Here is a 16015-nt window from a genome sequence, read left to right on the forward strand (position 1 = left end):
GATTTTTTTATATGATTTTGGCACCCTACTCATTGGATATAAAGTAATGAAGTGATACTTCCTGGCAGATTTAAACTGTGTGCCGGACCGAGACTCTAACTCGGGACCTTTGCCTTTCGCGGGCAAGTGCTCTATCAGGTGAGCTTCTGTAAAGTTTGGAATGTAAGAGACGTGATAGTGGCAGAAGTAAAGCTGTGAGGACGGGGCGTGAGTCGTGCTTGGGTAGCTCAGTTGGTAGAGCACTTGTCCGCGAAAGGCAAAGGTACCGAGTTCGAGTCTCGGTCCGGCACACAGTTTTAATCTGCCAGGAAGTTTCATATCAGCGTACACTGTGCTGCAGAGTGAAAATCTCATTCTGGTAATGAAGTGATGACCTTAGCTTAGTTGATGAAATGGCTCTAGCTGTGTGTAGGCACTATTCGGCTAGTATTCCCCTGTAGACCCATGTCAGCTTCATTACAGTCACTCGAAGTACTGGTGGAAAGTTTCGGACTGTATTTTGCACCGTGACGGAGTCACGTCCCCAGTGGAAGATAAACCAAAGTGCCCTCGTCTCAGTAAGCTTCCCTCAGAGTCGGTCCAGAGTGAGCTAACGGCGCGCTGCCCTCCGGCAGAGAGCGTGCTGAGCTACTCGGCGCCGCGCGGCGACCGCTGGTCCCCGGAGCTGCGGCTGGAGGACCTCAGCTACGACGGCGGGCTGGACGGCCGCGGGGTCACGGCCGCCGGCCTGGGGCAGCTCGTCGACGGCCGGCTCGCCAGCGACGGCGGGGGCGGCGGGGGCGGCGCGCAGCCGTGGCGGCCCGGTGAGTCAAGTGGTCGAAGGGATTTCACTTTAAAACCCGCCGTTTCGTCCCCATCTGCGCAGTAGACTAGACTGCGGAGGGCGTCCGATTCACACCCTGCCTCGCGAGGCCAGGGTGTGAATCGGACTTCAACAAAGCTACGATCCCGCTTGAAAATGTCCCCGCAGATAGGGGAAGAAACGTCGGGTTTTATACTGAAATCCCTTCCACCATAATAGTCCGGTATATTTTATTGCCGCGCGGGGTAGCCGCGGGGTCTTACACGCCTCGTCACGGTTCGCGTGGCTCCCCCTGTCGGAGGTTCGAGTCCTCCCTCGGGCATGGGTGTGTGTGTTGTCGTTAGCTTAAGTTAGTTTAAGGAGAGTTCGAACGCCCTATCCCGACAGTGTTAAATTTAATGACTTGGCTTCCCTGTATTTCAGGAACCACTATAGCCATGGACACGAAACTGTTACAGGACATTAAACAGAATGTTCTGAAAATTTTTCTTTCAAAAATTCAGTCTTGATCACACCAGGTATGCTTCAAGAACATAGGTGGCCGGTTTCGGTCATATCACATGACCCTCACCAGACTCATGGCAACCTTCGAAGATGGTAGGTGCCGGCCGGCGTGGCCGTGCGGTTCTAGGCCCTACAGTCTGGAACCGCGCGACCCCTACGGTCGCAGGTTCGAATCCTGCCTCGGGCATGGATGTGTGTGATGTCCTTAGGTTAGTTAGGTTTAATTAGTTCTAGGGGACTGATGACCTCAGACGTTAAGTCCCATAGTGCTCAGAGCCATTTGAACAATTTGAAGATGGCAGGTGGAGCACTCTTCTCAGCTTCTGTGATGTCAACTGGTTGACATCACAGAACTGCTCCACCTACCATCTTCGAAGGTTGCCATGAGTCTGATGATGGTCATGTGATAAGACCGAAACCGGTTACCTATGTTCTTGAAGCATACTTGGTGTGATCAAGACTGAATTGTTGAAAGACAAATTTTTAAAATTTTTTTATCACTGTTACAAAAATGTTTATTAAAATTGTTCGAATGTTCTGACTCTACTGAACTTCAGTAATTGCATTTCAGCCGTTGCTTTTGGAAATGCAATTTTTAATTACATAGTTAAAATTTCGAGTAATTTTTTGTACGTTATCCTAAATAATTTTAATTATACGTAACATTATGTTCTTCCTTTAGTTCAGTAGACTCATGATACGTATGTTATTACTCCCTGAAAACTTGAATACTCTACTCTAAGTAGTTTCTGAGATTTAGTGAAAAAGTACCAGAAAACGTAAATTTTCAGGAACGGCTTCTAAACTTTCAAAAGACTGTAACTCACTTAATATATGCTTATTTTTTTTTTATTTTTAGTCACTCAGAAGCACCCTCCACCATACTGTATATCATCCTCTTCATCGTTTTCCAAGTTTTTTCTTCTTTTCTTCTTTCTAGACTTCTTAGTGTCCAACTATGCTGCAAATTCTGCTTCATCAATGCGAACCTTGTCCACCCATTCAAGTTCTCTGATGCAGTTTGCTCCAGTATTAATTCCCATATGCTGTAGAATTTTCACCCTACCAATGTTGCCGCCATTAAAATCAATAACAGCATCACTGACCCCCCAGTTTAGTGTCTTCATTCCAACAAAATCTTGAGTCCATATAAGATTATTGAACGACTCATAGGGATTTTGAGTCTGACCATGCAAACACTTCTTCGGTAATTCAAGATTTGCCAGGTCTCTGTAAATAGATTTTATGATATCCATGACTGCTGCTGGGATGGAATGTTTATGGCTGTGTGAACTGTTTGAGTACTGGGCATTGCGGTAACTGCACCATGAATCAGGTCCAGGAGGACAAAGGTGGTGTACTGCTTTTTCATCAGTTGACAGTCTGGGTAAGAAGGTAGCCCATACTGCCTGCTTCATTTTCAACAAATCCTCAGTATTATTTCTAATGGCCATCCCATAATACTGCTGTAGTTCATCAATCATTTTGTCTGTCAGCCTGCTTCTTATGGTTTTACCATCAGAAGGTTTCTTCTCTCTCGAACTTTGTTTCAACTTCCTCAACCTGGTGCCCATCCTCTTCTGAACATGACCAACACATTCCAGTTTTGTGATGATCTCCTCACCATAGGCTGAGCGGCTACTATATTGTTATATGCTTTCGAGTCTCCGTCACCTAAGAATTTAGTGTAAAACACTCCCCTTTCGTTCACAGCTCGACTAAAAATTTCAGTAGCTGCAGAGGCCTCCATACCACCTTTGTCCATAATTTCTGTCACAGATATGCCCTTCTTCATTCCCCGATTTACACTTATAACAATGTATGGTTAAAATCTGGAAATCTGTTACCTTTCCAGTATCCACACTGGTCACCGTAGCAACGGAATTCTTAGAACTGTAATCGCGCTTCTGCCAAGTGCCATCAAAAGCTACTGGTATGTCAGTCATACCATCATTTATTTCAACAGCTTCGTCTGCAGCACCCTTCATTGACTCGCATGCAACAGATTCCACAATAGCTCCAATAAATCCTGAATACTTGTCGATTTTACAAGGTGGGCGTAGCATTTTCATCACGGGACACATTGGTTCTGCTGCAGTGTGTCCATTGCCAATAGCTCTCAATTCATAAAACCGCGTAACATTGACTTCAGAGTAATTATCTTTACACTTCTGAGAATTCCAAAATGTTGTTGTTGTTGTTGTTGTCTTCAGCCCTGAGACTGGTTTGATGCATCTCTCCATGCTACCCTATCCTGTGCAAGCTCCTTCATCTCTCAGTACTTACTGCAACCTACGTCCTTCTGAATCTGCTTAGTGTATTCATCTCTTGGTCTCCCTCTACGATTTTTACCCTCCACGCTGCCCTCCAATGCTAAATTTGTGATCCCTTGATGCCTTAGAACATGTCCTACCAACCGGTCCCTTCTTCTTGTCAAGTTGTGCCACAAACTCCTCTTCTCCCCAGTTCTATTCACTACCTCTTCATTAGTTATGTGATCTACCCATCTAATCTTCAGCATTCTTCTGTAGCACCACATTTCGAAAGCTTCTATTCTCTGCTTGTCTAAACTATTTATCGTCCATGTTTCACTTCCATACATGGCTACACTCCATACAAATACTTTCAGAAACGACTTCCTGACACTTAAATCTATACTAGATGTTAACAAATTTCTCTTCTTCAGAAACGATTTCCTTGCCATTGCCAGTCTACATTTTATATCCTCTCTACTTCGACCAACATCAGTTATTTTGCTCCCCAAATAGCAAAACTCCTTTACTACTTTGTCTCATTTCCTAATCTAATTCCCTCAGCATCACCCGACTTAATTCGACTACATTCCATTATCCTCGTTTTGCTTTTGTTGATGTTCATCTTATATCCTCCTTTCAAGACACTGTCCATTCCGTTCAACTGCTCTTCCAAGTCCTTTGCTGCCTCTGACAAAATTACAATGTCACCGGCGAACCTCAACGTTTTTATTTCTTCTCCATGGACTTTAATACCTACACCGAAATTTTCTTTTGTTCCTTTAATGCTTGCTTAATATACAGATTGAATAACATCGGGGAGAGGCTACAACCCTGTCTTACTCCCTTCCCAACTGCTGCTTCCCTTTCATACCCCACGACTCTTATAACTGCCATCTGGTTTCTGTACAAATTGTAAATAGCCTTTCGCTCCCCGTATTTTACCCCTGCCACCTTTAGAATTTGAAAGAGAGTATTCCAGTCAACATTGTCAAAAGCTTTCTCAAAGTCTACAAATGCTAAAAATGTAGGTTTGCCTTTCCTTAATCTTTCTTCTAAGATAAGTCGTAGAGTCAGTATTGCCTCACGTGTTCCAACATTTCTACGGAATCCAAACTGATCTTCGCCGAGGTCGGCTTCTACCAGTTTTTTCATTCGTCTGTAAATAATTCGCGTTAGTATTTTGCAGCGGTAACTTATTAAACTGATAGTTCGGTAATTTTCACGTCTGTCAACACCTGCTTTCTTTGGGATTGGAATTATTATATTCTTCTTGAAGTCTGAGGGTATTTCGCCTGTCTCATACATCTTGCTCACCAGGTGGTAGAGTTTTGTCATGACTGGCTCTCCCAAGGCCGTCAGTAGTTCCAATGGAATGTTATCTACTCCCGGGGCCTTGTTTCGACTCAGGTCTTTCAGTGCTCTGTCAAACTCTTCACGCAGTATCGTATCTCCCATTTCATCTTCATCTACATCCTCTTCCATTTCCATAATATTGTCCTCGAGTACATCGCCCTTGTATAGATCCTCTATATACTCCTTCCACCTTTCTTCTTTCCCTTCTTTTCTTAGAACTGGGTTTCCATCTGAGCTCTTGATATTCATGCAAGTGGATCTCTTTTCTCCAAAGGTCTCTGTAGGCAGTATCTATCTTACCCGTAGTGAGATAAGCCTCTACATCCTCTAGCCACCCCTGCTTAGCCATTTTGCACTTCCTGTCGATCTCATTTTTGAGACGCTTGTATTTCTTTTTGCCTGCTTCATTTACTGTATTTACTTCTTCTACTGTATTTCTTTCCCCCATTCCTGTCAATTGCTCCCTTATGCTCTCCCTGAAACTCTGTACAACCTCTGGTTCTTTCAGTTTATCCAGGTCCCATCTCCTTAAGTTCCCACCTTTTTGCAGTTTCTTCAGTTTTAATCTACAGTTCATAACCAATAGATTGTGGTCAGAGTCCACATATGCCCCTGGAAATGTCTTACAATTTAAAACCTGGTTCCTAAATCTCTGTCTTACCATTATATAATCTATCTGATACCTTCTAGTATCTCCAGGGTTCTTCCATGTATACAACCTTCTTTTATGATTCTTGAACCAAGGGTTAGCTATGATTAAGTTATGCTCTATGCAAAATTCTACAAGACGACTTCCTCTTTCATTTCTCTCCCCCAATCCATATTCACCCACTATGTTTCCTTCTCTCCCTTTTCCTACTCTCGAATTCCAATCACCCATGACTATTAAATTTTCGTCTCCCTTCACTACCTGAATAATTTCTTTTATCTCAGCATACATTTCATCAAGTTCTTCATCATCTGCAGAGCTAGTTGGCATATAAACTTGTACTACTGTAGTAGGCATGGGCTTCGTGTCTATCTTGGCCACAATAATGCGTTCACTATGCTGTTGGTAGTAGCTTACCCGCACTCCTATTTTTTATTCATTATTAAACCTACTCCTGCATTACCCCTATTTGATTTTGTATTTACAACCCTGTATTCACCTGACCAAAAGTCTTGTTCCTCCTGCCACCGAACTTCACTAATTCCCGAAATATCTAACTTCAACCTATCCATTTCCCTTTTTAAATTTTCTAACCTACCTGCCCGATTAAGGGATCTGACATTCCACGCTTGGGGGACTGATGACCTTAGCTGTTTAGTCCCCCTTAAACATCCCAACAACCACCACCACCACCATTCCACGCTCCGATCCGTAGAACGCCAGTTTTCTTTCTCCTGATAACGACATCCTCTTGAGTAGTCCCCGCCCGGAGATCCGAATGGGGGACTATTTTACCTCCGGAATATTTTACCCAAGAGGACGCCATCATCATTGAACCATACAGTAAAGCTGCATGCCCTCGGGAAAAATTACGGCCGTAGTTTCCCCTTGCTTTCAGCCGTTCGCAGTACCAGCACAGCAAGGCCGTTTTGGTTAGTGTTGCAAGGCCAGATCAGTCAATTATCCAGACTGTTGCCCCTGCAACTACTGAAAAGGCTGCTGCCCCTCTTCAGGAACCACACGTTTGTCTGGCCTCTCAACAGATACCCCTCCGTTGTGGTTGCACCTACGGTACGGCCATCTGTATCGCTGAGGCACGCAAGCCTCCCCACCAACGGCAAGGTCCATGGTTCATGGAGGTGGATTTCAAAATCATTGAGTTTATTTACTACTTCCACAATTAATGATAAATTTCCTGGCTAGTCCATTTGATACCTCACTGTCTTCATGTAAACCAACTGGTCCTCCGCATATTTTACAACACACACATTCACCTAACACCCTTGTTAGGATGTATAAATCTATAAGAATACAACCTAACCTACCATTTACATCACTTTCGTTTTTACAAAACTGTGTATCACAAAATTTTATTTTAATCTTCGAAGTACAAATGGGTGTTTCTGTAGACACTGACGAGTTTGCCTGTATTTCATTGTCTGTAACTTCACACGCCACATGTTGAACGCAATGTTTCCCTTTATTCGAAAATCTATTGCCATGAAACCCACGTTTTTAAAAAACGCTTCGTTTTGGCGTCATACTTTACTTTTTGAAAGATTTACCAACCTATCACTTTTTCTCGGAAAAACGTTATCACTTCGACATACAACGTATATTTATATTATGAAATGATACGACACTGTTTTTGACAGTCCTACCAATACAAACACGTAATTTGACCTTTATAACATACCAATCCACAGCGTTGTATATAAATAGTTACCGACTTCATTAGATCTTGAAGTAATGGATGTAAAAATTTTAGCATGTTCAACCGATGTACATTGTATTTAAAAAATATAAAAAATTAAATACTTAGATTAAGTAGTGTCTAAGTCTAGGGACCTATGACCTAAGCAGTTTGGTGCTATTGGAACTTGCCACCCCCACCAATATTTTATCAATTGTGTCCTCCTCACTGTACACAACATTACAGAAGAAAATCATCAGTCTGTCGGCGTGGTATTTCACGCTTTCTCGCCGAAACTCACTGACAACAAGCATAGTCGCCATTTTCTCTTCATACAATGTTCAGACAACTTTCGTTGGTGCTATAACCGAACTGTTTATAAATTCTCGCTTTAAAAAAAGAGGTAATATTACTTTCGCTCGACCTATCTGGTGGTACGCGGATTATTAGGAATTTAATACTTATGAATATGCTTAAAAGTAAAAATTATATTCGAAATAAATGAATAAGGCAGCAGGTTCTCCCTTAACTGTAATTAATATGAGCTTTACATACTTGTCTCATGTAACTGCCTTCCAGTTTTAAGGTTCTTTTAGATAATAAAGCATTAACTGTGAAATTATTTTTGAAATCTCGTAGGGATCATGAATTAATTGATTTGTTAATATTCTCTAAATCTAAAAGAATGTAATGAGGCCACATGCACTATTTCGGTTTCAACAGTTGCACACTTTTATAGTAATACACTATACTGACACGTTTTCCTAAATCGATTGCGTTCTCCAGAAAACCAAAATTGGGGGGGAGGGAGTTTCCGCAATTTTAGAATACAGGGTGTTTCATAAAGGTTTTTAAAACTTTGAAAATTCATAAAAATTAGTTCATAGTACCTACAGAGGTGATTATAGTGTCAATTTGTTTCGCATAGTTCGCTAGTGCCGAATCACGCGGTGAAGAGCACTAGCGGCATTTGCGTTAAAGATGGCTGCCTTCACTGGATCCGGGCGTGCTAGCTGTGCGTTTCCGTTTGAAGAATCGAAGTCGGCGACAACAGTTCAGCAAAATCTCCGTAACAAGTGTGCTATAGATCCTCCTAGTAGGCCTACAGTTTGTGAGTGGCATAAACGTTTTGTAGGAACAGGCCGCTCGGTAAGACATGGGAAATCGTCAGGTCGTCCAAGCGCGTCTGACGACGTCGTTGAGCGAGTGAGACAACGTTTTGCCAGCAGCCCTACGAAATCGACCCGGCGTGCATCTCGCGGACTGCAGATCCCACATACGAGTGTTTGGTATGTGTTGAGAAACCGTTTGAATTTGAAGCCGTACAGATGGACGATCATACACGCAATACAAGTGATAAAATTGCTCGCAAGAACTTGTGTGCGGATGTGTTAAATCCATTACGTGAGGATGAACATATCTTGGGCAAAATCATCTTTTCTGGCGAGTCGACTTTTCACTTAAGTGGCAGGGTTAGCACACGTAACTGTAGGATTTGGGGCAGTGAAAATCCACATTAAACATTGCAACACGTTCGTGATTGCCCTAAACTGAACGATTTTTGTGCATTGAGCAAGAACAAAGCGTACTGCCCCGTTTTTCCGTGAGAGAACCATCAACGGGATGGTGTATCTGGATATGTTACAACAGTTTTGGGTACCACAGATCCATAAGGATGACCAAGAACGAAATGTTTACTTCATCCAAGATCGTTCACCACCCGACTTACCTGGCTGAAGTCCGGAATTTTCTGAGTGACCGCTTTCCAGGTCAATGGATTGGACGTGATGCGCCGATTGCGTGGCCCCCACGTTCCCCAGACCTCACACGATTCGATTCTTTTGTGGGGATTCATCAAGGATATCGTGTTTCTTACTCCTGTGCTTCTCTACATGAATTTAGAGCAAGAACTTAGGCCGCCACTGAGCAAGATACGCCTGCAATGCTGCAGCGAGTTTGGGAAAATTGACTTCCGATTGGATTTGTGCAGGATAACCAACGGAAAAGGTGGGAATTTAAGCAGATGGGACCTGGATAAACTGAAAGAACCAGAGGTTGTACAGAGTGTAAGGGAGAGCATAAGGGAACACCTGACAGGAATGGGGGAAAGAAATACAGTAGAAGAAGAATGGGTAGCTTTGGGGGGATGAAGTACCGAAGGCAGCAGAGGATCAAGTAGGTAAAAAGACGAGGGCTAGTAGAAATCCTTGGGTAACAGAAGAAATATTGAATTTAATTGATGAAAGGAGAAAATATAAAAATGCAGTAAATGAAGCAGACAAAAAGGAATACAAACGTCTCAAAAATGAGATCGATAGGAAGTGCAAAATGGCTAAGTAGGGATGGCTAGAGGACAAATGTAAGGATGTAGAGGCCTATCTCACTAGGGGTAAGATAGATACTGCCTACAGGAAAATTAGAGAGACCTTTGCAGAGGAGAACCACTTGTATGAATATCAAGTGCTCAGATGGAAACCCAGTTCTAAGAAAAGAAGGGAAAGAAGAAAGGTGGAAGGAGTCTATAGAGAGTCTATACAAGGGCGATGTACTTGAGGACAATATTATGGAAATGGAAGAGGATGTAGATGAAGATGAAATGGGAGATATGATACTACGTGAAGAGTTTGACAGAGAACTGAAAGACCTGAGTCGAAACAAGGCCCCCGGAGTAGACAACATTCCACTGGAACTACTGATGGTCTTGGGAGAGCCAGTCCTGACAAAACTCTACCATCTGGTGAGCAAGATGTATGAAACAGGCGAAATACCCTCAGACTTCAAGAAGAATATAATAATTCCAATCCCAAAGAAAGCAGGTGTTGACAGATGTGAAAATTACCGAATATCAGTTTAATAAGTCACAGCTGCAAAATACTAACACGAATTTTTTACAGACGAATGGAAAAACTAGTAGAAGCCGAGCTCGGGGAAGATCAGTTTGGATTCCGTAGAAACACTGGAACACGTGAGGCAATACTCACCTTACGACTAATCTTAGAAGAAAGATTAAGGGAAGGCAAACCTACGTTTCTAGCATTTGTAGACTTAGAGAAAGCTTTTGACAATGTTGACAGGAATACTCTCTTTCAAATTCTAAAGGTGGCAGGGGTAAAATACGGGGAGCGAAAGGCTATTTACAATTTGTACAGAAACCAGATGGCAGTTATAAGAGTCGAGGGACATGAAAGGGAAGCAGTGGTTGGGAAGGAAGTAAGACAGGGTTGTAGCCTCTCCCCGATGATGTTCAATCTGTATATTGAGCAAGCAGTAAAGGAAACAAAAGAAAAATTTGGGGTAGGTATTAAAATTCATGGAGAAGAAATAAAAACTTTGAGGTTCGCTGATGACATTGTAATTCTGTCAGAGACAGCAAAGGACTTGGAAGAGCAGTTGAATGGAATGGACAGTGTCTTGAAAGGAGGATATAAGATGAACATCAACAAAAGCAAAACAAGGATAATGGAATGTAGTCTAATTAAGTCGGGTGATGCTGAGGGAATTAGATTAGGAAATGAGACACTTAAAGTAGTAAAGGAGTTTTGCTATTTGGGGAGCAAAATAACTGATGATGGTCGAAGTAGAGAGGATATAAAATGTAGACTGGCAATGGCAAGGGAAGCGTTTCTGAAGAAGAGAAATTTGTTAACATCGAGTATAGATTTAAGTGTCAGGAAGTCGTTTCTGAAAGTATTTGTATGGAGTGTAGCCATGTATGGAAGTGAAACATGGACGATAAATGGTTTGGACAAGAAGAGAATAGAAGCTTTCGAAATGTGGTGCTACAGAAGAATGCTGAAGATTAGATGGGTAGATCACATAACTAATGAGGAAGTATTGAATAGGATTGGGGAGAAGAGACGTTTGTGGCACAACTTGACCAGAAGAAGGGATCGTTTGGTAGGACATGTTCTGAGGCATCAAGGGATCACCAATTTAGTATTGGAGGGCAGCGTGGAGGGTAAAAATCGTAGAGGGAGACCAAGAGATGAATACACTAAGCAGAGTCAGAAGGATGTCGGTTGCAGTAGGTACTGGGAGATGAAAAAGCTTGCACAGGATAGAGTAGCATGGAGAGCTGCATCAAACCAGTCTCAGGACTGAAGACCACAACAACAACCAACGGAAGCCAGATACATCATCTTTAGTTTAAGGCAAAAATACTTGATGTGTTTCCCTACAAAATAACACTAAACCCAGCTCTATATCTTCTTTCAATAAATTTATATGGCTCTTTAATGTTGTAAAGTCCTTTTTGAAACACCCTGTATTCTGTAGTGACCAGCGAGTAATGTCAGTAACCGGCAGGATTCATATTACGGGCCTGGCAGTGGTCTGTACCGCTACGTGGTCTCTGGCCACCACCAGAGGTAAACAAACTCAGTAACGTTTCGTAGTGTCCGGCGCTGACTTCGTCGCTCGCTCCTACCGAACTGTGAACGGTGTGCAGCATGCAGGAGTCTACAAGGTGAGCGACGACGCCTGCGCAAGACGCTTAGCGAGGTTGTCGGAACATCGTGTAAAGAGAAAGCGACAAATCAGGTGGAAATACAGGAACTTGTAACTCTTTCTGTCGACCGGTTTCATGCTGTCCTCCATCGTCCCCCAAGTAACGTGTCGATTTTTTCATCTCCACGTTACTATTTTACCCAGGGGCCACTACACCCTATTTCACACATCCTAATCTTCCTGACTCCATATCTCTTTCCTCCGTTACTCTTTTTACCGTAAGGTTAATTATTTATGGATGCTAAAGATTATTTTTTTCGCGTCAGTTTCTCGACTGGTTTGATGCGACCAGCCGCTAAGTGCCCTTCTTTGCCAGCGCCTTCATCTGAGATTACCACATCCACCCGACGTCCTCAGTTACTTGTTCGATATATGGCCAACCCCTGCCTATGCTACAATTTTTACCCCCTAAATCTCCCTCAGGTACCACGAACGTTATGCATTAATCTCTTAAGACATGTCCTATCATACTGTTTTCCAAATTCTTTCTTATCTCATTACTTATTATCGGACCATCTATTTTGACTACCCTTCTCCAGCACCACTTCTCAAGCAGCTTGATTCTCTTATGTTGCACTTCTGCCCCACTCCGTGTTTCACTACCATACAGTGCTGTGCACCAAAAGTGCATTCTCAGTAATTTCTTCTTCAAATTAAGGCTGATGTTTGGTATTATTAGAGTTCTGTTGACCAGGAGTGCCCTCTTCGCCTGTACTGCAGTGCTTTGTAGATCCTCCTTACTTCGTCCGTCATGGGTCATTTGCTCACAATGTAGCAGAAATCTTTCACATCTTCAGATGCGTGGCCTCCAATTTTGATTTTACGTTCTGTTCAACAGGTTTCCTAAGTCTACTTCACGTTCATTTAGTTCAGTAATGTCATCAACAAATTCTGTGATTTGTATCTTTCCATTCTGAACTGTAATCCCAATCAGGAACCATTCATTCATTTCCGTCACTGCTTCTTCGATGCACAGACGGGACGGTGAAGGGTAAAAGATTACGCCCCTGTCTTACACCCTCTCTAACCTGGGCGCTTCGTTCTCGATCACACCATATATCCCACTATATCCAATGTCTACCATTATCTTCTATCCTCAACACTTCTTTTTGTACTTCTTCATTTCGCACTTGACCTGGTCACTTAATTTCTAAATATCTTCGATAACACCAGACTTCATCTGCTTCCCGTTACTCATTCCCTCTATTTCTGTCGGTCCACCTTTTACGGCTGTACAGATCTGCGCTGAACAGGTGCGCTTTCCTGAAGTTTTTTCCTGGTTCCACATTAATGTCGATTTGCAGTAGAACTCTTTTGCTGAAGAAGTAAAGACAATTCCTTCTTGTGTCTCATCGATCGATCCCTTTTCTTGTCAAGATGTCGTATAAATTTCTTTTTCGTCCAGTTCGATCCGGAACCTTGTCATTAGTTGCTCAATCTATCCATCCTGACTTCAGCATTCTTGTGCCGCACCACATTTCAACAACTTCTGCTCTCTTCTTGTGCGAAAGCTTATCGTGTGCGTCTCACTTCCGTACGAGAATACACTTTGGAGAAATAGCTTCAAAAAAGACTTTCTAACACTTTAATTAATATTCGATATTATCAAGTTTCTCTTTTTCAGAAATGTTTTCTTTGGTATACCGAGTATACCAAATATATAGTGTCTAGTTCTGATATCATCTGTTATTTTGCTTTCCAAATAACAAAATTGATCTACTGTCATTAGTGTTGCATTTCCTAGTCTGATTCCCTCAGTATTGCCCGCTTTAATCCGAATGCAAACGGTGTTATTCGCAGAAGTTCTGCTTCCACTTTCGCACGTCGTTGGCCTGACAGCTAGATCATTCTGCACAGATTCTTGCTGATTCCGCCAGTTATGTGCCGTCCATTTGAAGCCCCTAGCACCGGCTTGTCGGCCTCTACGTGTGGGCACTGATGTGCTGTTTTCGTGTTGCCTGGCAGACTGGCGGTGGGTGGGCTGGCACAACGAGAGCCGCCACGGCCAGCCCGTGGAGCTGGAGCTCCAGCTGGACGGCGCCAGGGAGCTGACGGCGGCGCGCCTGCACGCCCTCCACCGGCCCGACCACGGCGTCCAGGTCAGTGTCACTGGTGTCTCTGTCTGAAACGCCGTGTCGCGTGACGCGCCTTGTCACGGTTCGCGCGGCTTCCCGCGTCGGGGGTTCGAGTCCTCCCTCGGGCATGTGTGTGTGTGTGTGTGTTGTCCTTAGTGTAAGTTAGTTTAAGTTAGATTAATTAATGTGTAAGCCTAGGGACCGATCATCTCAGCAGTTTGGTCCATTAGACACTTACCACAAATTTCCAAAATGTTCTGTCTCACAACAAAGCACTCACTTGAAAGTCTCTTCGGGTTTGCTGCACGATCCTAAAATCAACTTGACTCGATATTTCGGGGATCCAACTGGTCGCCATCTTCAGGAAAATGCTGCTTCTGCTGATGAGTCCCGCTGAGAACTGACGCCAGGTTGCAAGTCGACGTCCTATATAGGCCACCGTTCTGTACACGGCGCATACACCGCCCATCACGGTTTCTGCCTTCCAGGACAGGGAGGTGGCGCCGCCCTTAGTGAAACACTGCTGGCAACGATATATCGCACTCAGGGCCGCACCGAAGAATGTTCAGTTTTGATGCGAGATAATACAGGATTCCACGTCTTGCTAAGAGGAAACCCATTGTCTCTGTTGATTAAATTACCAGCCAACTTACTTTCAATCGCCTCTTTATAGACACTGTTCTAAAAACCGGAAATGTTGGCAACTACCACAGTTTCATCAGATTTCATACTGTGTCCCTCACTTAGGCAGTGCTCTGCTACCGCCGATTTTTCCGGCTGTTGTAGCCTCGTATGACGGCGGTGTTCCACACACCTGTCATTCACTGTGCGAATCGATCGGCTAATGTAAGCTTTCCCACATTGACATGGAATTTTGTCTACACCGGGTTTCCTAAGCCCCAAATCATCTTTCACAGAGCCGAGCAGAGCCCTAATCTTAGAAGGTGGACGGAACACACACTTAACGTTAACATTCCTTAAAATTCGTCCAATCTTAAACGATAAGCCTCCAGCATAAGGAAGAAAGGCCACAGATCTATGTTCCTCTTCGTACACCTCAGGAGATGGTCCAAACTCGATAGCCCGACGAATCTGCTTGTCGGTGTATCCATTTTCCTTAAAAACAGTCTTGGGTTAAGCTGTCTGGGTCGGAAATGGCATATGCTCTCCGTACCAAAGTCCTAATTACGCCACTGCGTTGGTGTGGTGGATGACAACTCTTAGGATGCAGATACCAATCTGTGCGTGTCGCCTTTCGGTGAACACTGTGTCCCAAAGTACCATCTGGTTTTTTATAAACCATAGCGTCTAAAAATGGAAGCATCCCATCATTTTCAACCTCCATAGTAAATTTGATACGGGAATAGTTGAAGTGGTCCAAAAATCTGTTAAGAGCATCACGTCCATGAGGCCAGACGAAGAAGGTATCGTCCACGTATCTCCAGAAGCACGTTGGTTGCAAAGCTGAAGTTTTCAGTACCATGTCCTCGAACTCCTCCATAAATAAATTGGCGACTATGGGCGACAAAGGACTACCCATAGCCACTCCGTCATTCTGTTCAAAAATGTTACCGTTAAATAAAAAATACGTGGACGTCAGCACATGACGACAAAGCTTCACCAGCTCTTCATCCAGTTTTTCACTGATCAAACTAAGGGACTCTTCCAGAGGAACTCGTGTAAATAGGGATACCACATCTAAACTCAATAACAGATCTGAAGGACTCAACTTCAAAGATCCCAATCGTCGAATAAAATCCACCGAACTGGATATATGGTGTTCACACTTGCCAACAAATCGACTGAGAGCAGGTGATGAATACTTTGCCAGGTTGTAAGTGGGTGCACCCAAATTACTAACAATAGGGCCTAGAAGAACGCCTTCCTTATGCAACTTAGGCAGGCCATACAACATAGGCGGAACGACAGCACCAGGATGAAGTTTCTTACGTAAATCTTCTGACAACGAACTCTTTTTCAACAGTGAAAATGTCGTACGCTTGATCCTTTCTATGGGGTCATTGGATAGTCTTTTGTACGCCGGGTCGTTGAGAAGTAAATCCATTTTTAGGACATAATCATCCCGCGTCATTACAACCGTGGCATTCCCCTTGTCAGCTGGTAAAACTACTACTTCATCATCATTCCTAAGGGAACGAATGGCTGCTCTCTCTGCGG

At 43.4% G+C, this 16015-nt stretch overlaps 1 protein-coding gene across 1 annotated transcript in view; it reads left to right on the forward strand.

Annotated features, from left to right (window-relative positions):
* The window catches only part of LOC124613859, a 348632-nt gene that overhangs the window by 184330 nt on the left and 148287 nt on the right, over positions 1-16015 (forward strand). Inside the window, exons 7-8 of the mRNA XM_047142584.1 lie at positions 615-803; positions 13728-13861. Of these exons, the coding sequence (XP_046998540.1) occupies positions 615-803; positions 13728-13861 (323 nt within the window). The remainder of the gene's footprint in view (positions 1-614; positions 804-13727; positions 13862-16015) is intronic.

The sequence above is a fragment of the Schistocerca americana genome, chromosome 4, assembly GCF_021461395.2.
Source record: "Schistocerca americana isolate TAMUIC-IGC-003095 chromosome 4, iqSchAmer2.1, whole genome shotgun sequence".
NCBI classification, from domain to species: domain Eukaryota; kingdom Metazoa; phylum Arthropoda; class Insecta; order Orthoptera; family Acrididae; genus Schistocerca; species Schistocerca americana.